Below are 23,854 nucleotides of genomic sequence, written 5' to 3'. Positions count from 1 at the left end.
GACAGTAAATAAAGGCATCTCAACCAGCATTGGCTAGCAGTCCCATTCAAGCAGCGAAATTTGTGCATAATTTTTTTTTTTTTTTTTTTTTTCCTTTTCTTTGGTCATCCAATTATAATTTTCCCTTTTCTTTTATTGCATCATGATGTGTGAGTGTGTCTGTGTGTGAGAGTGTATGTAGTGTGTTCTGACAAAAAAAAATGGGGGAAAAGAGAGTCATATTATAGGACATAATATACATGGAAAGTCATGCATTTTCTGACATGAATATCTAATTATCTGAAATTGATACGTAGAGAGTTTCTAATTCAATCTGCAAAAAAATAGTGCCCCAGAACGGGCAGTAATCCAATTCTCTGGCCATCTTTCAGTGACACTGGACCTTGATTTTTAATAGCATTTGCCATGAACAGAAATTAACTGGGAAATCTACACGTAGAGGGATGTTCAAATGAAATGAAGATTATCTGGTGTGTAAGATGATGCGTGCCAAATAGAGCTTTTTCTCATACAGGTTCAAACAATTTAGTTGGGACTGAACGTAGCCACAGAGACAAAATAAACAAGCTTCTGACCTATGAAGCAGAGAACTGCAGACCATTTTATATGCAGACACTCCCTGCTTCAGAGGGAACTTCCTGGAATAAAAACGAGACAGCGAATGAGCAATAAGAGCTGAACATTCAAATGTAATTTAAAAAAAAAAGTTAAAAACTGTTGAACAAAAAGTATATGTGAAAATGGAACCGTCATTCAAGGGTCTCGTTCTATTCCTGCTCAATATGTTTTTCTCAATGTCCTCCTAAAACACCTGAGGAAAATGGCAGCAAATGTGGAGTACATTTCAAAAGCATTCCTAGTTATCATGTCCTCAATGCAGGGTACAGTAGAGTGCAGCTTCAAGCAGGTGAAATGGCAGATGCTGCATGGTAGATTGTCATCTTCCACTTCTGTGAAAACAAACTGGATAGTTTGGCTACTGGCATAAAAGGGCGACAAAAAACATGGGAGTTGGAGAAAGCTTATGACACCCATGGTAAGAAATAAACACGCAATACCGACTGTCTACTCAAGATGATATGATGGAAGAAATGGAAGCCTTGGTGGCTAAGGTCTGAGCATGGAGGTGAAATCCTGAAGATTGCTGCAGGAGAAAGGGAGAGGAGAGGCAGACAAGCTATCCTAACTTGTAAAACCTTTATCGATACTGTGAATTCAACATGTCAATAAAAACAATTAAAAATAAGAGGTGCAACTAGGCGGCACATCATTCAAAACTGTAGCTACAGTGCTTTTGACTGAAAAATAAGATGGCTTTTTGTTGGCAATCGGAAGAATGGCAGATATCTATGACTCATTACAAGCCAATGTGGTGCATTGTCTATGAAGAAATTCCAGTCACTTTACATTCCACCCACAAGCCCTCTCCCTTTTCCCATTCTAAATGCACTCATATGTAGGAACTATCCCTGACTGCAACAATATGGAACATCATTATTTTTCTCAAATTAATTTTAGTGGCTAAACTATTTGAATTTATTGAAGAGTAGCCATGATAAAAAGAAGAAATGGATAAAGCCATACATCTATTTATGCTCTGATGAACAGGAATGCTTTCAAAACATACAGCACATTGTATGGATTTCTGCAAACAGAAGCAATCTAGCAAACAGACAAAAAACTTCCACCTGATTGCAGATGGTAGGGAGCAGCTATTTTACCCAATAGAGTATAATTAAATGTTTTAGTCAAGAGACAGGAATAATTTTAGTTCGATTGGGATCCAGCAAGACAGCAATTTGTTCACCATGGCAGCAAGACAGCAATTTGTTCTCCATGGCAGTTGTAAGCTTCCTCCCACAGAACCAAAAGAACTAGTTCCATTTTCACAACCATGTAATATCAAATGAAAATCAGTTTTAAAACAAGAATAAACATAACAGAACAGTGGATTTGAAATGCTGAAGGATTAGTTCATTACAAAATGATGTCAAGTACAAAATCTAAATATGACGCATTCCTTTGAAACACATTTCATGATGTGCTGTTCATGCAGATTTTTGGAAGCGTAGCAAACATGAGAAACGTACAGGCCCTGCTAAGATCGGAACCGCAGTGAATGATTTGCAGCCACTTTGAGCGCCCCCTCACCACACTTAAAAACACTCACAGAATCTGGAGAAACAAAGGCCTCAAAGAAACCCAGTCCAGTAAATCTCTCCAGCTTTGTAAAGGTTCACAGCTCCCTCCAGACTTATTTATATGGCCTAAAAGCTTTCTGTAGACTACTGTACATTGGCAAATATGCCTGAGTAAATTGTCCCATCCGTGAGTTGTGTACACATTTCAAACAACTGCCCTTTTATGTCCTGCTGTCTGTCCAGAGGGAGGTAATCTAGCTTTTTTCTCATATAAAACGAGTTGCCCTGCTTTGAGTGTAATGAAACTAAAGGCAACCGTGTAATAAACGTCAGGACAGCAAACGCTACGGGAGAGAATGAAATCCCTCTGTTTTTGGCCTGCGCTGTGGAGCAGTAGAATTGTTGGATAGAATCTCCCTCTCCGTCTCTCCCTATACCACGCCCCCATTAGCCTTCTAGTCTAAACACGCAAGGCTGATTGTTTGTTTAAAATGTAGCCAGGTCTTAAAGAAGAGAAAACCCAGAGACACCTACAGGGAGGACGGAGGAGAGCACTGCTGCATCTCTTTATCCAGGGTATAAATCATTTAAAATCAGGAAGTCTGATTTATCACAGGAGAAAGGCACCAGGCCACAGAAAGAGGCATTTACCACATAAACCTTTTAACCCCTGTTGTTAAGCCTCTTTAAAGCATAATGTGTATTTTGGTCATCATCATGTCAAGTTAAGACTATTTCTGGACTAAAAAGCACTTTAATTGGAGAGTCTTTTTAATTCAGGAGTATGCTTAATCTGGGTCCAGGAAATTGGCCCTCGTAAAGCATTGCCTGGTGTTAAACCTTTTGATCTTGACAAACTATTATACCTGTAAACAGCACAGTACATCTGATAACCTTGAAATGCTGAGCGCCAGGTGGTAATGAAGACATCCTGTTCAATAGGAGCCCATCCATTCTAATAGAAAAAGACAGCTGGCCAATAGGACAGCTATAACCACCAAAATGGCTGACTTGAAGGGCAGGGATTCAGGATTCATTTCTTGCTTGAATTTTGAGTCATCACCTGCTCCGTTTGTGCATAATACCCTGGCTAACGAAATGCATTGCAATTCAATATTCAAAGGGAGATGGAGGACAAAAGGTTGAAGGCTTCATGTATAATTACTCTGAGGAGGTTTGGTTCCGAGACATCCAGAGGAACAGAGTACAGATAGGTTGAAGCTAGAGAACTTCATACATAAAATGGTGTATATTATGAACAAATTTTATACAGTGCCTTCAGAAAGTATTCACACAGTAGATGTTACAGCCTAAATTTAAAATTGATTCAATTGAGATTTGTCACTAACCTACACACAATACCCCATAACGTCAAAGTAGAAGAAAAAAAATAATAAATGCCTTGAGTTGATAAGTATTCAACCTCTGTTATGGCAAGCCTAAATAAGTTCAGAAGTAAAAATTTGCTTAACAAGTCACACAATAAGTTGCATGGACTCACTCTATGTGCAATAATAGCGTTTAACATGATACCGCGCACATACAATTATCTGTAATGTCCCTCAGTCGAGCAGTGAATTTCAAACACAGATTCAACCACAATGACCAGGGAGGATTTCAAATGCCTCCTAAACAAGGGCAGACATTGAAATAAAAAAAGCAGACATTGAATATCCCTTTGAGCATAGTGAAGTTATTACATGTTGGATGGTGTTTCAATACACCCAGTCACTACAAAGATACAGGTATCCTTCCTAACTCATTTGCCGGAGAGTAAAGAAACTGCCAAAGGATTTCACCACGAGGCCAATGGTGACATTTAATTTTAATGGCTGTGATGGGCAAAACCTGAGGATGATCAACAGCACTATAGTTACGCCACAATACTAACGTAATTGACAGAGAGAACAGAAGCAAGCCTGTACAGAATACAAATATTCTAAAACAAGCATCCTGTTTGCATCAAAAGTAATACTGCAAAAAATGTGTCAAAGCAATTAACTTTTTGTCCTGTGTTATGTTTGGGCCAAATCCAATACATTACTGAGTACCACACTCCATATTTTAGCATAGTGGTGGCTGCATCATGTTATGGCTATGCCTGTAATCATTAAGGACTGGGGGGGTTTTCAGGATAAAAAAAATAAAACAGAATGGAGCTAAGCACTGGCAAAATCCTAGAGGAAAACTTGGTTCAGTCTGCTTTCCACCATACACTGGGAGATTAATTCACATTTCAGCAGGACAATAACCTAAAACACAAAGCCAAATCTACACTGGAGTTGCTTAACAAGACAGTGAATGTTCCCAAGTGGCCGAGTTTTTACTTAAATCTCCTTGAAAATCTATGGCAAGACCTGAAAATGGTTATCTTGCAATGATCAACAACCAATTTGACAGTGCTTAAAATAGGTGTCATGTTGTCTTGTCTCTGTCCTTTCCCTTCACCCTGTCTCCCTCTGCTGGTCGTTGTTATGTTACCTTTTCTCCCCCTCTTTTCCCCAGCTGTGTCTTGTCTCCTCCTAATTACCCATTCACCCCGTTCCCCACCTGTTCCCTTTTTCCCTCTGATTAGGTCCCTATATCTGTCTCTGTTTCTGCTCCTGTCCTTGTCGGATTCTTGTTTGTTTGTTTATGTGTCTCATGCCTGAACCAGACTATCATCGTGTGTGCTGCAACCTTGTCCTGTCCTGTCGGAATCTACCTGTCCATCTGAGCCCACGTATGTTCGTCATTAAAGTACTCTGTTGGTTAATTCGCTTTTGGGTCCTCATTCACGCACCATAACAGAAGAATCCGACCAAGAATGGACCCAGCGACTTCGGATCCTCTCCACTCAGCCGTCGAGATCCAGGGAGCGATGCTAGGCAGACACAAGCAGGAATTGTCTGCTGCTCGACATGCCGTTGAGACCCTGGCCACCCAAGTCTCCAACCTCACAGAACAGGTTCACCATCTCCGCCTCGATCCACCGGCCACTTCCAGGGCTTTCGAATCTCCGGAGCCCAGAATCAATAACCCGCCGTGTTACTCTGGGGAGCCCACTGAATGCCGCTCGTTCCTCACCCAGTGTGATATTGTGTTTTCTCTCCAGCCCAACACTTACTCCAGGAGCACTGCTCGTGTCGCCTACGTCATATCTCTCCTTATTGGACGGGCTCGTGAGTGGGGCACGGCAATCTGGGAGGCAAGGGCTGAGTGTATTAACCAGTATCAAGACTTTAAGGAGGAGATGATACGGGTTTTTGATCGATCTGTTTTTGGGGAGGAGGCTTCCAGGGCCCTGTCTTCCCTATGTCAAGGCAATCGATCCATAACAGACTACTCTATTGAGTTTCGCACTCTTGCTGTCTCCAGTGGCTGGAACGAGCCGGCCTTGCTCGCTCGTCTTCTGGAGGGTTTCCGCGCAGAGGTAAAGGATGAGATTCTCTCCCGGGAGGTTCCTTCCAGCGTGGATTCCTTGATTGAACTCGCTATTCGCATTGAGCGACGGGTTGATCTTCGTCACCGAGCTCGTGGAAAGGAGCTCGCGCTCTCCGTCGCCTCCCTCTCCGCATCACTACCATCTTCCTCTGCCGGCTCGGGTGCTGAGCCCATGCAGCTGGGAGGTATCCGCATCTCGACTAAGGAGAGGGAACGGAGAATCACCAACCGCCTCTGTCTCTATTGCGGTTCCGCTGGTCATTTTGCCACTTCATGTCCAGTAAAAGGCCAGAGCTCGTCAGTAAGCGGAGGGCTACTGGTGAGCGCTACTACTCCTGTCTCTCCTTCAAGATCCTGCACTACCTTGTCGGTCCATCTACGCTGGACCGGTTCGTCAGCTTCCTGCAGTGCCTTAATAGACTCTGGGGCGGAGGGCTGTTTTATGGACGAGACCTGGGCTCGGGAACATGACATTCCTCTCAGACAGTTAAAGGAGCCCACGGCCTTGTTCGCCCTGGATGGTAGTCCTCTCCCCAGGATTCAGCGTGAGACGCTACCTTTAACCCTCACTGTTTCTGGTAATCATAGTGAAACCATTTCTTTTTTAATTTTTCGTTCACCTTTTACACCTGTTGTTTTGGGCCATCCCTGGCTAGTTTGTCATAATCCTTCCATTAATTGGTCTAGTAATTCTATCCTCTCCTGGAACGTCTCTTGTCATGTGAAATGTTTAATGTCTGCTATCCCTCCTGTTTCCTCTGTCTCTTCTTCACAGGAGGAGCCTGGTGATTTGACAGGGGTGCCGGAGGAATATCACGATCTGCGCACGGTGTTCAGTCGGTCCAGGGCCACCTCTCTTCCTCCACACCGGTCGTATGATTGTAGTATTGATCTCCTTCCGGGAACCACCCCCCCCCGGGGTAGACTATACTCTCTGTCGGCTCCCGAACGTAAGGCTCTCGAAGATTATTTGTCTGTAGCTCTTGACGCCGGTACCATAGTCCCCTCCTCCTCTCCCGCCGGAGCGGGGTTTTTTTTTGTCAAGAAGAAGGACGGGTCTCTGCGCCCCTGCATAGATTATCGAGGGCTGAATGACATAACAGTGAAGAATCGTTATCCGCTTCCTCTTATGTCTTCAGCCTTCGAGATCCTGCAGGGAGCCAGGTTTTTCACTAAGTTGGACCTTCGTAACGCTTACCATCTCGTGCGCATCAGGGAGGGGGACGAGTGGAAGACGGCGTTTAACACTCCGTTAGGGCACTTTGAATACCGGGTTCTTCCTTTCGGCCTCGCTAACGCTCCAGCTGTCTTTCAGGCATTAGTCAATGATGTCCTGAGAGACATGCTGAACATCTTTGTTTTCGTTTACCTTGACGATATCCTGATTTTTTCACCGTCACTCCAGATTCATGTTCAGCACGTTCAACGTGTCCTCCAGCGCCTTTTAGAGAATTGTCTTTTCGTGAAGGCTGAGAAGTGCACTTTTCATGCCTCCTCCGTCACATTTCTCGGTTCTGTTATTTCCGCTGAAGGCATTAAGATGGATCCCGCTAAGGTCCAAGCTGTCATTGATTGGCCCGTCCCTAAGTCACGTGTCGAGCTGCAGCGCTTTCTCGGCTTCGCGAACTTCTATCGTCGTTTCATCCGTAATTTCGGTCAGGTGGCAGCTCCTCTCACAGCCCTTACTTCTGTCAAGACGTGCTTTAAGTGGTCCGTTTCCGCCCAGGGAGCTTTTGATCTCCTCAAGAATCGTTTTACATCCGCTCCTATCCTTGTTACACCTGACGTCTCTAGACAGTTCGTTGTCGAGGTTGACGCGTCAGAGGTGGGAGTGGGAGCCATCCTTTCTCAGCGCTCCCTCTCTGACGACAAGGTCCACCCATGCGCGTATTTTTCTCATCGCCTGTCGCCGTCGGAACGTAACTATGATGTGGGTAACCGCGAACTGCTCGCCATCCGGTTAGCCCTAGGCGAATGGCGACAGTGGTTGGAGGGGGCGACCGTTCCTTTTGTCGTTTGGACTGACCATAGGAACCTTGAGTACATCCGTTCTGCCAAACGACTTAATGCGCGTCAGGCGCGTTGGGCGCTGTTTTTCGCTCGTTTCGAGTTCGTGATTTCTTATCGTCCGGGCTCTAAGAACACCAAGCCTGATGCTTTGTCTCGTCTCTTCAGTTCTTCAGTAGCCTCCACTGACCCCGAGGGGATTCTCCCTGAGGGGCGTGTTGTCGGGTTGACTGTCTGGGGAATTGAGAGGCAGGTAAAGCAAGCACTCACTCAAACTCCGTCGCCGCGCGCTTGTCCTAGGAACCTTCTTTTCGTTCCCGTTCCTACTCGTCTGGCCGTTCTTCAGTGGGCTCACTCTGCCAAGTTAGCCGGTCACCCTGGCGTTCGGGGTACGCTTGCTTCCATTCGCCAGCGTTTCTGGTGGCCCACCCGGGAGCATGACACGCGTCGTTTCGTGGCTGCTTGTTCGGTCTGCGCGCAGACTAAGTCCGGTAACTCTCCTCCTGCCGGCCGTCTCAGGCCGCTTCCTATTCCCTCTCGACCGTGGTCTCACATCGCCTTAGATTTTGTCACCGGACTGCCTTCGTCAGCGGGGAAGACTGTTATTCTTACGGTTGTCGATAGGTTCTCTAAGGCGGCTCATTTCATTCCCCTTGCTAAGCTTCCTTCTGCTAAAGAGACGGCACAAATCATCATCGAGAATGTTTTCAGAATTCATGGCCTTCCGTCAGACGTCGTTTCGGACAGAGGTCCGCAATTCACGTCTCAATTTTGGAGGGAGTTTTGCCGTTTGATTGGGGCTTCCGTCAGTCTCTCTTCCGGCTTTCACCCCCAGTCTAACGGTCAAGCAGAACGGGCCAATCAGACTATTGGTCGCATCTTACGCAGTCTTTCTTTTCGCAACCCTGCGTCTTGGTCAGAACAGCTCCCCTGGGCAGAATACGCCCACAACTCGCTTCCTTCGTCTGCGACCGGGCTATCTCCTTTTCAGAGTAGCCTCGGGTACCAGCCTCCGTTGTTCTCATCTCAGTTCGCCGAGTCCAGCGTCCCCTCCGCTCAGGCTTTTGTCCAACGTTGCGAGCGCACCTGGAAGAGGGTCAGGTCTGCACTTTGCCGTTATAGGGCGCAGACTGTGAGAGCTGCTAATAAGCGTAGAACGAAGAGCCCTAGATATTGTCGCGGTCAGAGAGTTTGGCTCTCCACTCAGAACCTTCCCCTTAAGACGGCTTCTCGCAAGTTGACCCCGCGGTTCATTGGTCCATTCCGTATCTCTCAAATCATTAACCCTGTCGCAGTGCGACTTCTTCTGCCGCGATATCTTCGTCGCGTCCACCCGGTCTTCCATGTCTCCTGTGTCAAGCCCGTTCTTCGCGCCCCCGCTCGTCTTCCCCCCCCCCCCCCCATCCTTGTCGAGGGCGCACCCATCTACAGGGTCCGTAGGATTTTGGACATGCGTCCTCGGGGCCGTGGTCATCAGTACCTAGTAGATTGGGAGGGGTACGGTCCTGAGGAGAGGAGTTGGGTTCCCTCTCGGGACGTGCTGGACCGTGCGCTGATCGATGATTTCCTCCGTTGCCGCCAGGCTTCCTCCTCGAGTGCGCCAGGAGGCGCTCGGTGAGTGGGGGGGTACTGTCATGTTGTCTTGTCTCTGTCCTTTCCCTTCACCCTGTCTCCCTCTGCTGGTCGTTGTTATGTTACCTTTTCTCCCCCTCTTTTCCCCAGCTGTGTCTTGTCTCCTCCTAATTACCCATTCACCCCGTTCCCCACCTGTTCCCTTTTTCCCTCTGATTAGGTCCCTATATCTGTCTCTGTTTCTGCTCCTGTCCTTGTCGGATTCTTGTTTGTTTGTTTATGTGTCTCATGCCTGAACCAGACTATCATCGTGTGTGCTGCAACCTTGTCCTGTCCTGTCGGAATCTACCTGTCCATCTGAGCCCACGTATGTTCGTCATTAAAGTACTCTGTTGGTTAATTCGCTTTTGGGTCCTCATTCACGCACCATAACAATAGGTGTGGAAAGCAGACGTACACAGCTGTAATCACTGCCAAAGGTGCTTCTAGAAAGTATTAACTCAGCGGTGTGAAAACTTATGTAAATACAATATTTCTCTATTCATTTTCAATAAATTTGCTAAAATGTTTAAATACATGTTTTAATTTTGTCATTATGTGGTATTGCGTGTAGATGGGGGAGAGAAAAAAACTATTTCATACATTTTGAATTCAGGTCTTAACACAACAAAATATGTAATAAGTCAAAGGGTGTGAATACTTTCTGAAGGCACTGGAACTATTTGTTTTGGCCATAAAATGGTAGTACCGGTAGTATCACTCAATATATGCATTAACAAAAATGCTGAAAGTGGCTGCAAATCACCATGCTCTTAAAACCAATGTGATTATTGCCCAGTCCCAGCAGATGGAGGCAATAATACTCAAGGTGTATTACAGCGTAGACTTAATACATTTTCAAATAAACATAGAACATTTACTCTTATTGTAAACGCATTACCGAAGACCCATGCCTCCACCTATGGGACCATTGCATGTTCCATCCAAGCCCAAGTTCTGCTTTTCTGTACCCTTAAACCCATGAAGGAAAACTTTTTCTCAACGTCATATTCATCATCTCCAGCACCACCCCAAAATCAACATAAGGGAAAATGGAGCGTTTCTATGTTTTATAGTAAAAAAAGATAGCGGAAGATAAGTGTTTCCAATGACGACATCGGTGTGCATCGTGCGATTGACACATTTTGAGTAGATATTACCTACTAATTGGTTGATGATGTCATTGGAAAAACAGATCTTTATATTTTTTACTACAAAACACAGAAATGCACCCTTTTCGCATATGTTGATGTTGGGGTGGTGCTGGAGATGATGAATATGAAATAGATTAATTTTTTTGTATTTTATGTCCCTTTAACTCCACCCCTTCTACAATATGTTCCACAACCATTTAAATGCAGAATTAAAGAAACAAAACTTTTGACATCAAAAACTCAGTTGCAATACAATACAAAAAATGGTAAATGCAGTAAATGAAAATAATAAGAAGTCTAAAAGTTTAGATGGACCTACTCAACACCCTGGGTGAATTTTGATGGGTTAAGAGCCCTTGGGACTAAATGTCTTCACTACTGATAGACAGACACAGTACCACAACCCACCACGACGCCTGTGGGGCCCAGCTAAAATGCAAGTTAAGTTCATTAATAGCAAAACAACTTGCATCCAATCAACAAAAAAGCAATTCACTTTGTGCATTTGCTGAATATTATTGAAACAAAGAAAGGAAGAACATTTCAAAGACTTTGTGGAGTATGTTCACTTGTCAATATATTGCTGAGGTGTGTGGATGCCGATATTGATCAGGTGCTGTTCAATGTACAGGCTGAGTGTCATTTTGGAGCTTGTAAAATAAAATGCATTTCCACTTTAAACTCATGCAGAAGCTAAGTTGGCACAAGCAAACTCGGACCCTTTAGCATTGGTGGGAAGCAGGAGAAGGAGTGGCTGGGATAGTAAGGTCTGAACTGAACAAACATTCCTAAAGATGAACTGAATGAAATTATGGGCAAAAATAACATAAGGTCCTTTCCCTCTCTAATGGGTGTTCACCTATAAAAAGACTCCCACTGCAATTACCTACTTAAAACGGAAAAACAGACTCTCTTGTGAACTGCAGTACTTGAAATGACCTCCCTTTAATGGCTTGGCATTAGATCCAATTTGGATTTCCTTTTACAAAATGTTTTCCCATATACAGTCATGGCCAAAAGTTCTGAGAATTCCACAAATATTAATTTTCACATATTCTGCTACCTCAGTTTGAAAACTGATGGCAATTTGCAGTTACTCCAGAATGTTATGAAGAGTGATCAGATTAATTGCAATTAATTGCAAAGTCCCTTGTTGCCATGCAAATTAACTGAATCCCCCAAAAACATTTCCACTGCATTTCAGCCCTGTCACAAAAGGACCAGCTGACATCATGTCAGTGATTCTCTCGTTAACACAGGTGTGAGTGTTGACAAGGACAAGGCTGGAGATCACTCTGTCATGCTGATTGAGTTTGAATAACAGACTGGAAGCTTCAAAAGGAGGCTGGTGCTTGGAATCCTTGTTCTTCCTCTGTCAACCGTGGTTACCTGCAAGGAAACATGTGCCATCATCATTGCTTTGCACAAAAAGGGCTTCACAGGCAAGAATATTGCTGCCAGTAAGATTGCACCTAAATCAACCATTTATCGGATCATCAAGAACTTCAAGGAGAGTGGTTCAATTGTTGTGAAGAAGGCTTCAGGGTGCCCAAGAAAGTCCAGCAAGCGCCAGGACCGTCTCCTAAAGTTGATTCAGCTGCAGGATCGGGGCACCACCAGCACAGAGCTTGCTTAGGAATGGCAGCAGGCAGGTGAGTGCATCTGTATAAACAGTGAGGTGAAGACTTTGAGGATGGCCTGGTGTCAAGAAGGGCAGCAAAGAAGCCACTTCTCTCCAGGAAAAACACCAGGGACAGACTGATATTCTGCAAAAGGTACAGGGATTGGACTGGTGAGGACTGGGGTAGTCATTTTCACTGATGAATCTCCTTTCCGATTGGTTGGGCAACAGTAAAGCATCCTGAGACCATTCATGTGTAGGGTTGCTTCTCAGCCAAGGGAGTGGACTCACTCACAATTTTGCCTATGAACACAGCCATGAATAAAGAACGGTACCAACACATCCTCCGAGAGCAACTTCTCCCAACCATCCAGGAACAGTTTGGTGAAGAACAATGCCTTTTCCAGCATGATGGAGCACCTTGTCATAAAATCAAAAGTTATAACTAAGTGGCTCGGGGAACAAAACATCAATATTTTGGGTCCATGGCCAGGAAACTCCCCAGACCTTAATCCCATTGAGAATTGTGGTCAATCCTCAAGAGGCAGGTGAACAAACAAAAACCCACAAGTTCTGACAAACTCCAAGCATTGATTATGCAAGAATGGGCTGCCATCAGTCAGGATGTGGCTCAGAAGTTAATTAACAGCATGCCTGGGTGGATTGCAGAGGTCTTGAAAAAGAAGGTTCAACACTGCAAATATTGACTCTTTGCATCAACTTCATGTAATTGTAAAAGCCTTTGACACTTATGAAATGCTTGTAATTATACTTCAGTATTCCATAGTAATATCTGACAAAACTATCTAAAGACACTAAAGCAGCAAACTTTGTGGAAATTAATATTTGTGTCATTCTCAAAACTTTTGGCCTCGACTGTAGACTGACTGAAAGGCAAGGAAAGTTGACCTCAGACAACAAATAATTAATGCTCATTTCAGACTTCTAAATGGAAATCAATAACATGTTACATCAATTAGAAAAATAAAAAGGGGTGAGCTAATCAACAAAGTAAAAGCAATATGAATTTTGTATGGCCAGAGTTGACTAAAAATAGCCGACATTCCTACATAACAGCTGAAGCCAACCTAGAGTGATGCTACATCTCCATTCAGCCATATCTCAAAACGGAGGGATCAGGGGAGGGGACAAACAGAAGTAACCAAGCCTTAAAGTTACAGGCAGGGGTGGTAGGACAGGGATAAGAACAGGGATAGGAACATGGAAGTGTGCAGCCGCATAGAGCTAAACAGTAAGGACACTGGCATCAGGGATGTGGTGACAGCCAGGCCAAGCTATAAAAAGTAGCAGGGCAGGCCACAGATGGGTGATGGGAGTAGGGTAATATCACAGCCAGCATGCACCCGCCTTGCAAAGTACAGTAACAGCACAGAACAGTAAAGGTGTAAAAAGGCCAGGGCAGAGATGCTTCAACAGAGAGCTATATGGCTGGTAAATGGAGGAAGGCTGTGCAGGGATACGGGGAGGGAGAAACTACTTGAACAAAGAGCCAAAGCAATGGGGAAAATTGGCTGGTGTGACCAAAAAAAACTAACCTGAACTGCTGGACAGCCTAAAATTAAAAAGTTGTCCTCATTTGACAGAGAACCAATAGAAACCTACATTTTAATGTCAAAGTATTTTTTCAATACTTGATTTGAAAGATTTGTGGTACAAAATAAAATTCACAAAAAAAGTGAAAAGAAGAAGAGATAGCCAGAAGAAGTAAGGCCAATTTGCAGTAAAACCTACAGTCCCAAATTAAATTTCATGTAAACTGAAAAATACTTCACCTTCCTCCAGCTACAGTCAGTATGTCCCGCCTTGTCTGAGGGCTGCATTGGCTGCATTGAAGCACTGATGTCCGAAGGCAACAGACTTCTGGTTCTACTGAAACTCACTCTAAACCGGGGCACTTTGGTAAGGGGCAGAGTAAAAAGAGCTAAAGTGAATTGCATTTTGAACGTTCAGGTTGTGACAGATTTAACCAGAAAAAGGTGTTTTGTTTTATATTTTTTCCTCTTGCTTTGAATATGATATTGGGTTAATTAACATTTAGGCCTACAGTTGCAAACATACTAGATTCTCTGGATTCCTTATGTGCAAGTACTGTAGTGTACTAGATGTACTATTTAGCCTTACACAGACTGATGCATGGTGTCAGAATATACTACTTGAACTAATGGTGTGGCAGTAACTGGTTGAGCAAAATAGCTGCAAAACACATAAGTAAACAGTTAGTGATATTTCTGGAATTTTGCAAAGAGATATCACTGAATTACTTAACATTTTTGGATCTCAAACAATGATTTTGTGAGCAGTACAGAAATGGTTTTGTACCCGGCTTCTGACTTGTGTCTTGTCCCAAAGAGAGATGGTTTGCATTTTTATAACATCTAGCTTCACAAATGTACAATAACAGACTGGGAGCCAATTGCTATTGTCAATTAATGGGGTACATTTTGCCTTTCGTGATTTAGTGGACCCCAAATAGACAGACTGCCATTTTGAAGATCATTCAGACAGCCCAAGAAGATGGGGACTCCGTAGGTCTTGTGTGCCCCGAAAGAATCAGGGGTGTCCTCTAATGGCATGGAATGAAGAGAGTTTCTTTAGACTCCAACTGCAAGGCACAGTGTTCCCAGCAAGGACTGTAGGCATGACTTTGTTTTGGCATAACCCAACCACTCAAAACAGTGCAATCCGTTTAGCCAATTGTTGAGCTAGGATCATGAAGTTGGATTTCTATGGAGAGCAAGAATGCCCTCTCTGTTAGTGTGTAACAGCCCCTACGCCCTGATGGGAAAACCTTTAAAAATGTCTACTCTAAAGCACATTAAAAAGAGGCCTTTCTGATCTGCTTGCAACCTGTAGGCCTGTGTCATAAAGAGATGTTTGGATCCTAGAGTCCTTGTATAGAATCATTGTTTCAGCACAAAACCAGGCAATGCTTTACTACAGCTCATTTTCAGTCTAGCCCTCTGATTGGGATTCTAAAAGGGGCTGCAGCTGGAGCTGATTACATGATTACATACTGTGAGGTTTATAGAAACCAGCAACAGATCATGATATAAAGGTGCTCATAGTTCTGCATGTCTGCAATAATTATCTCTGTGTAAAACCCAGGGGATAATGCACACCAAAACAAAAAAACAGGAACAGGTCGTTCCCATCACTCACAGTCAGAACTGTTCAGTCTTCAGAGATGTGAGCAAGCCCCCAGGGCCCAGGGATGTCTGGCTGGCATTGTGTGCAGTATGTTTTCTGAGGGCCACAGGACGCCCAAGGGAGAGGGCAATAAGGCCTCATAACTCCGGTCTTCAGCAGCTGCTCCTTGCCTATTGGCTGTACTCTCTACATGCAGGTGTAAGCCTACAGGTACAGGCTGTGTGCTGCCTACCCCTAATGTAGTTGGAAGTGGTCTTGCAGGTAGCCTAAAGAAGGGTTGACTCCAGGAAACAGGATGGAACCATTACCAGCACTGCTCACTGTTACCATGGAGGCAGAAGAGAAGAGGGGGTAGAGGAGGAGGGGCTTACCTGAGTCAAGGGCAGCTGAGGGAGGAGGAACCGCCTCTCCACCGCTCTTCTGGCTCATGGCTGCTGCTGGGTTTTGCTGAGTGGAGGATGGCAGCTGCAGCTCTTTGGGGAGAAGGTCATACACTGATTCTGTGTAGAGAGGGGGGGGGGGGGGGTTCAGGAGATGAGTCGAGTCCCTTTGTAAGGACTTGAAAGGCTGTTCATAATCTAACAGCATGAGAGCGCTTGCAAAGAAGTCAGCAGATTTACTGTAGATGAAGCTCTTTCAGAATTCTAAAGACAAGTTTAAATTTGCAGCTCCTCCTTTTCAAAATTTGAGTAAAATTGTAAAATACAATTCTGTGAGTATGGTTCTTTTTTCCCTTTCACCTATACTTATAGGCTCTCCTTATAAACATAAAAAAAAATGTTAAACAGCGAAAACAATAACCTTCATAAACATGGTACAGCATGCCTTTGTCAGTTGACACTGACCCTGTACCAGGCCCAGAGCATTATCCTGCCTGGCCAGCACTCTGGAAAATGACCTAGCAGTTTATAAAATGCACTATAGTGATAAATACAGACCCAGTCCAGATTCCTACCATGTCTCCACAGCCTGGCCTATCAGCTGCTGCCCGGATGCCCCTACCACCTACCAACCCCCATCCCCACGTGCCTGTGCCAGGGGCCTGGGAGGTCTTGCTAGGCCCCCTCCCTGAAAAATGGCAGGGAGCTATTTAGAGGAACAAGAGCGCAATGCCCTCCGAGCCATGTTAAGTATGCTGATGAGCACCACAATGAAAACAATAGGGGCTGAGGAGGACTGGAGGAAAGCGGGTGTGGAGGGAGGTGACTTCAAGCGCTACACTACTTGTGATGACGACCAGAACATTCACACATCCAACTCCTCCATTCAATAGGACTATCTATGGTTCTGCAGATAGAGTCTCTTCACACTTACTAGACTTTTACTAATATAACGTTGGTTACACATATTACTTCAGAGGTAGCGCATGACACTCGCCCGACAGTTGCCCCCTTGAAGCAGGGCAGTGCGAACAGAATTGTTTCATTGAGCCAACACTCCTAAAGTATAAATGGCAATATCAGAGCAATGTTTTTGAAACAGCTGAAATGTATAGGTGTTTTCCTAATATTTGAGACTTGTTTTATTGAGTTTTTACCTGAAATTGCAGTAACAGCCTGTTACATTCTGAAATTGTCGCAGTAGGTGCCGGCTGCACTGAGCCTGATCTGAGCCATAAGAGAGACTAGAAATCTACCACCACTATCAGATTTAGGGGGGCAATGTAGTTTATGTTTTTTGTCTTCCCACTTTGGTTCTGAAATCAATTGTGCCCATTAATTAATTTGTCATTTTTGCAGATTAAGTGTTTGGGCAAGTAATGTATCAATATTTATTGTTTACAAATTGCTATGAACTTTGGATTTCACCCCATCTCAAAACCGACTGATTTGAACGTTTGACATTCAAAGCAAAAGTACCAAAACGATTGCTGATGGTGAACCTGAACAATTGAAATAATATATATTTCTTATTATTTTTATTTCTTTTTTAACCCCTTCCTCCCCAATTACGTGGTATCCAATTGGCAATTAGTCTTGTCCCATCGCTGCAACTCCCGCACGGACTCGGGAGTGGCTAAGGTTAAGAGCTGTGCGTCCTCCGAAACACAACCCAGCAGCATTGCTTCTTGACACAATGCCCGCTTAACCTGGAAGCCAGCCGCACCAATGTGTCGGAGGAAACACCGAACACCTGGCGACCGTGTCAGCATGCATTGCACCTGGCCCACCACAGGTGTCGCTAGAGAGCAATGGGACAAGAACATCCCTACCGGCCCAACCCTCCCCAAACCCGGACGACACTGGGCCAATTGTGCGCCGCCCCATGGGTCTCTCTGTCGAGGCCGGCTGCGACAGAGCCTGGACTCGAACCAGGATCTCTAGTGGCACAGCTAGCATTGCAATGAAGTGCCTTAGACCACTGAGCCACTTGGGAGGCCCCTGAAATAAAATCTATTGTAAGCCCCGTTCAGCAGGTATAGCCAGTTGAGAGTAGTCTCCGGTAGCTTACTTTTATTCCGGTAAAACACCATTTTCAACAGCACATTGATAACAATCTAGAAAATTACATATGCTGTCAATCAACTAATAAAGCCTAATATCGTGCAAGCCATTTTAGCAGTTGAATGCTAAAGGTGCCGCACAGATGTACATGATCCTGCAGGGACAGGCTGCCTAACACGTGTTGGTCAGCACGCAAAGCTGGGCACAGTGCTCCGTTTGACTAGGCTACTGATATTCTCTGGGGTTGTTCGTCATGCAAAATGACTTGTAGATCAATGATTGTCAACACAGTTATATGGCTAGTTTGACAATGAATGAGAGGACACATCAGTTGTCACAAAAAAAAAGTGAACCGGCGATTCGCAATGTTTGAATTGATTTTCTGACTTATGCATGCTACATTTGGATCGTTTTGAGGTCCAACGACCAATGTTAAACAACTGAAAAATCGGGTGAATCGTTACATCCCAACTATAAATACATAGCGTAGGTTATAAAAACATGACGTTATGTTTCCCCTGGCCAGGCGCAGGTGGGATCGAATCGCATAGGCTTCTCTAGGCTACCTGCAGCTGTGGTTGTTATCAGAAGACTACAGTTGATCAGACTGAAGATCAGACTAATTGTGCACGTTGACAAATCATGAGGATTTTTTTTTTTTGTGGCAGTTATGGGCTTCCATATATGGGCTTCCATATAAAACAGCTTTGATAGGCTAACTTTGATAGGCTAACTTTGCTATAACATGCTATAACTTTGCTATAACATATGGTTTGGTTGCATTATTCAACAATGTTATATGTTTTAGAAGAAAAGTTGGATATTGTTGAATAGTTCGTGCTTTATGGCTAGTGGCTACTGATATTTATGTTAAATTTGAGCTGCGGACAAAGAATGTTATGTTGCCTGCCACTACGAAAGGTAAAGCAAGCAAAAATTGAATAGTTGAATTTTCTTTCACCACCCCGCTCCTCAGACCTTCATATCTCGTAGTGGGAATAGGGCCATCGTCAGCCCAAACAAACAAGTCCTACTGAGCACCAAATTCCCTATCCCAATTATCATTTGAATAGATTGCTTTTAGTGTCCTAGTAAAGCCCCTGCTGATACTTTATATATTTTACAAGACAAAAAGCTCAATAGCTACTTTTCTCTTTATGATTGAGATTGCAATGAATCTGATCTGAATGAATCCATGCAGTCGTGTCAAATTAGAATCAAATTAGAATCAAATGAATGGCCCGCTGAGGGTTCTCTGAGAAGGAAACCATCTTTTACTTTCAAACCCAAGACGGTAACACCTCAGGGATAAACGACTTCTATGGAAAAAACAAGACTACGCAGGTCACAGCAAAAGCCCTCGCATGTCAATAAGTAGCATTTCAGAAGTGATTACAGTAGAGACAGCAGGATTTACAGAGGGCCTGTCTCCCTCTGACTCCCCCATTAGGGTGAACAGGACAGAGGGAGGGGAGCTAGAAAGCCTTAGGTCAACAACAATACAACACGTTTACTGCCAGACCCTATTCATCTTCCAAATATTATGGTATGAACTTACAGTGACCATTACAGTCACCTGACTCTCTGCCAACTGCCAGCTTTAATTACTTGCAGCTGAGTCCCGGGGTTTGGTGTGTGTATCAGATACTTAACCCTCCCATTGTTACCGCTGGCTGTCTACTACAGACTAACCTGGGAAGCAAGCAGTGAAACAAGCCCACAGGCCTTGAGAGTCCCACAGCACCGCTCATTCTGGATGAAAACACAGTTTCCCACACAGAGGGGCCTGAAAATGACAAAGTCCGCCGCCTCCTCATCCCTGCTTCACGTTGCAGCAGCACAAGGGGACCTGGTGTGGTTTGAATGCTTCTACGTTAGGTAACCGCTTCAGAAAAGAAAGGCATAAACAAACACACACTTTCTCTCCAATTCTCTGAGTCTGCCACTCCGTTTACCAGTCCCTCTACCAGTCCTCCCTGGCCACACTGATGGCACATGCGGGAACATGTGCACTCTGCACGGGGCCCTTCCAGTAAACAGAATGCAGACCGCACAGACAGAAAGTGTGTACTCTGCTCTCAGAGCTCTGCTCTCGAATCAGTGGCTGGCCTGTTTTAGTGTTTCCACAGTCCCAGGACTTTATAAAGAGTGAAAATTCCTATTCTGCTGCATAGTTTCCTCCCTCGCAAACAGAGCACAGTGCTTTCTTTTCACATCGCTAAACACAATTTTCCTTTCGCATGGGGAAAAGAAAAACAAGGGTCAATATCATTAACTGGCTAAATAAACACATTGACTTGACACCATGTGTTGCCTCTATTCTAATACGCTCTGTTTTGCTGTTCTGTGAATTTGATCAAGTCAGACTGAAAATGAGGATAACTTAATTTCCTCTCCTATTCTGACAGACGTCACAGTTCAGAAAGTGAATCAGTTCACAGCTCCAAAACTGGATTTAAGATGCCAATTATTTGATTTGATCTGCTTCTAAACTAAAATGAATGAAGGGAAGATGCCACCATCCCATTTCTCAAATAAATAATGCTGTTACTACACATGCAATGATGATAGGGTACAAATTAAGATACAGGTACAATTTATTTAGCCCAACTCTGCCAAGCCTATGATCTGCCACATGTAGCCTACTGTTCAAAGATTCATCTTCTTAGAGGCAAATCCAGGCAAAGTGGATCTCTAAACATCCACACAGTTAAAAATCGTGTCCATAGCATGTGACACCCTTGTGTTCAGTTTTTACTGCACAACTCTATGTCGAAGTAAAAGTGTAAAGAGAGACCACTCACCATGGGAAAGGCAGGACTTACACTCCCATTCATTTCCCTCACATTCCTGCTGCTTGCTCTCACTAGCCCTAGCACCTGGGGCGTGGCACTGTGCTTTTGGCCGAATGACTGTTAACACCCCTTCTGTGCCCCTCCCCTCCCACCACTTGTCTTGTTATGGTGTTCACCAACCTTTTTCTATCAGCTTTTTCAACTTGTCATTTGAAGCTTGTCAAATAGAAATGGAGGCCATTGAGAAAAACACAAACAGCCAAAGTAGGATAAAGGTGCAGGGTGGCTAGGCTACATTATGGTGGGACAACACTAAATGAAGAGACACTAGGAAGGATAAAGAATAGGCTTACCTTTACAGCAGCACATCTGATGTGCAACCCAGGCAGGGAGAAACACATTCAGAGGGCTGGCACCTGCAGTGAGCGATTTACAACACTCCTGATATGTTTACAACCAAGCTTACATGAGGGCTGCCACTGACACCATAGCAACAGGGAACATGGGGGCACTTTCCAGAGGAGAGTTGTCTCTTCTCCTGAGCTAATGAGGAGAAAAACAGACACATATATCCCTAAATAAGTTAGCCTAATATTACAGGTGGCTATTTCAACAACTGCCAGAGTTACTGTAAATACTGCAGAATCATCTCAGTAAGCAATGGTAACACACACGTGTTAAAAAAATACAATAATAATCGTTCAAATCTTTAAACTCCACCCACGGCCTCCCCTGACATCTAAAGCAGTCAAAGGGTCTGGGCAGCCATCAATCAACTCTATATTCAAATCAGGTGCTACTCTGGTATGAGCCCAGAGGGAGAACTCAACATCTTCGCAAAATACACTCCTAACGGCAAACCAACACAAACCATTGAAGCACAAGTCACATACGGCCGGCCGGCCTACTTTGTAAAACATTGACACAGAAAAATACGATTTTGAGTGAGGAATGTTGAATGATGACGCCAAAAGTGGTTTCAAATTTGTTCAACAGGAAGGAAGATGTTGCCACCCATGCGACTTGATAAAATGTATGACTGAAACATGGTGAAATTGTTGTGACAAAAATAAGTGCTAAAAGTATTCACCACAAATGTCAACCAAAACTTATTTGACAAGTAGGCCTAGCCTACCCTGTCCACTGTGATTCTCACACCCAACAGTAACCTATATCACCAAGAGTCCACTCAAGCCACAACAAAAAAGGTTTCCCCAAAGGCAACTATGACAATCTCAACCATTGCAATGCCCTTCGGTTCAATTTGGCCAACCTAACAGAGGCATGATACAAATGCGCCTGACAACTAAGGGATGGAGTGATAAAATGCTTCCACGGTATCACCCAACAGCAAATCTGTCCCCTCTCACTCTCTCCAGGAAAACTGGAGGGGTGGTGGAGAACAAATATGAGGGGTCACCAGCTCTGGTGTCAGGGATTAATGTAAATGTTCACGTCCTCCATGTGTTGACATCTAGGGGGCAAGCTCAATTCATAGCACAGTTGGCCTGCGCGTTACCAGTGTCACCGTACCGACATCAACCCTCATCTCTTGCTGCTGTGCCCGCTGCCCAAATAGAGGTGTAAACAAGGACCACACGGCCTAGTGACATCATTATAGATGTGGTCACCAGCACACCTCCAACAAGGACATTGCAAAAAAGACTAACAAAGACACTGTGATGATGTGTGTCAGTCACAGTCTTGTGGAAACAGTTTGGTTAAAAGCACAACAGAAACAACTATGACTTTATGTTCTCTCCCACACACAGTTCCAGTCATAGAAGAAACTCCTACAGGTTCCCAGTACATTGCCCCACCACACAGCTGAACTGGGGTCTCTATCTGTGCATAACCAAAGGCACATTCATATCTCCATCCAGGGTACCTGAAACCAAATGCAAATGTGACCATCCTCAGCCCCAGACCAGTCACAATCTCTCACTACCTGAGAAAAAAACATAATGGCTTCATTAATCCAATAGAGCAGGTCTGGTCTTCTCACCTACTTCCTGTGCCATGTCCTGTCACCTAAGCCATCCACTGATGAATGTTTTATGACAATGCTCTCCATGGAATTGAATCCCAGAGCAGATCTATTCTTCACACAGAGACAGAGAGGAATCAACCACCTGAAAGAAAAAACAAAACACAATGTGTGACTAACACAGGGGCCCATACCCTCAGCGTCCAGTGCACTTCCTGTTTCGTAGGAACATTTTAGGTGACTTTGATCACAAAGAACAAGATGAGGATTCTCAATTTTATCTGTATTTTCAAATCACTGTACTACTTGGAACAATGTTGTTGGGGCAAATAGCTCAAATAAATTACTTAATGAGTGGCAATATTTGAGTTATATACCAGTTGCAGTAGAATGTTTGGAAGGAGTCACGAGGAGTGTAGAGGTTAGGTGAGAGCAGATGTACTTCAGGCTTCTTTCCACACAACCAGTCCAGTGTGTATCTGTGTGGTTGACCATTAGTACAGCGCCATAACGTCTCACGCAAACAATATCTTAACACTGAGATGAAAGAAGACAATTTTAGACCAATGCAAGAGCAGTGCATGGACAGAGGGGTTAACAGTGGATGTTTATCATTTCCCTTCCATGTGCTTCCTAGTGTGTGTCATTTATTCCATTCAGTATGACAGGGGAAGAAACAAACTAGCTGAGGTTTGTTAACCATTGAGTGAAACGCATCACAAGGTAAGTTGAGAGGTTTGGTTTATAGACTGTGCATTATCTTTATCAGGTCCCATATCACCTCTCAGAATGTGATCTGTGTCGTCTATGCATCTTTGGTCTTCTCACTCTTTATTCTTTCTCCATCTGTGTTTGTTTGTGAAAGGCAGCCAGGTCCTGGGTTAAGGGCAGCCGTTGGTGTCATGCAAGACTCAGAGATCGTGACCTGCTTCCTGTTTCTGTCCAGCTAATCTCATGGTGACCAGAGACCACTTCTTGGAATAAGATTAGGCCTACCTCCGACTGGCTCGCAAGACAACACCACCAACCATCATCAGGATAAACTAGCCAGTCACAGTGAGCCCTACTGTGGAATTCAATTGTGCGTGTATTTTTGTTAGTTGTTATGATTCTTAATTATCACGCATGCACAGTTTACAGATACAGAGCGTAATTTGAGTGGAAGATCTGTGCGAGAGCTGCTGCTACAGATCCTGTTGCTGCTGGAGTGAAACGTGCTTCTATTAGCCCAATCATTGTGCAACAATTCTACAGATTTGATGGTCACGCTTAAAGATAGATACTATTTTTTATTTCTCAACTGGTAATTGAAGAGCGCTTCTCATTCGCCATTCAAGTGCTTAGGCAACAGTGGGCAGGATTCAGATAATCCCACCACAAGAGCTGGAAGCAGTATGCATTTTGAAAACGTATACGCATTGTGTGAAACCTTAACGTTTTACTTCATATCATGAGGCATGTCTATACATTGCCTCATAGTAGCCGAGCCAAAATCCGTTTCTA

General features: G+C 44.2%; 1 protein-coding gene and 1 long non-coding RNA gene across 5 annotated transcripts in view; one reads left to right on the top strand and one right to left on the bottom strand.

Moving 5' to 3' along the window:
* LOC110526388 (nuclear factor of activated T-cells 5) overlaps positions 1 to 23,854 on the bottom strand; it is a 61,128-nt gene that overhangs the window by 17,655 nt on the left and 19,619 nt on the right. For 2 of the 4 annotated variants that reach the window (XM_036980742.2, XM_036980743.2), the window contains exon 2: positions 15,497 to 15,625. In XM_036980742.2, the coding sequence (XP_036836637.2) occupies positions 15,497 to 15,625 (129 nt within the window). Of the gene's footprint in view, positions 1 to 575; positions 717 to 15,496; positions 15,626 to 22,369; positions 22,497 to 23,854 lie in introns of those variants that run through there. The other 2 variants (XM_036980744.2, XM_090238636.1) reach the window with 2 other exon arrangements.
* On the top strand, positions 71 to 10,082 carry LOC149983051 (uncharacterized). Its single transcript, XR_016496820.1, has 2 exons — positions 71 to 4,553; positions 9,582 to 10,082. It is a non-coding gene; the product is annotated as an uncharacterized LOC149983051 (long non-coding RNA).

The sequence above is a fragment of the Oncorhynchus mykiss genome, chromosome 6 (genome assembly GCF_057628025.1).
Source record: "Oncorhynchus mykiss isolate SJ-2025 chromosome 6, ASM5762802v1, whole genome shotgun sequence".
In the NCBI taxonomy this organism is placed as follows: domain Eukaryota; kingdom Metazoa; phylum Chordata; class Actinopteri; order Salmoniformes; family Salmonidae; genus Oncorhynchus; species Oncorhynchus mykiss.
The sequence above is the reverse complement of the archived record's forward strand: the minus strand, read 5'-3'. Positions and strand labels throughout refer to the sequence as shown.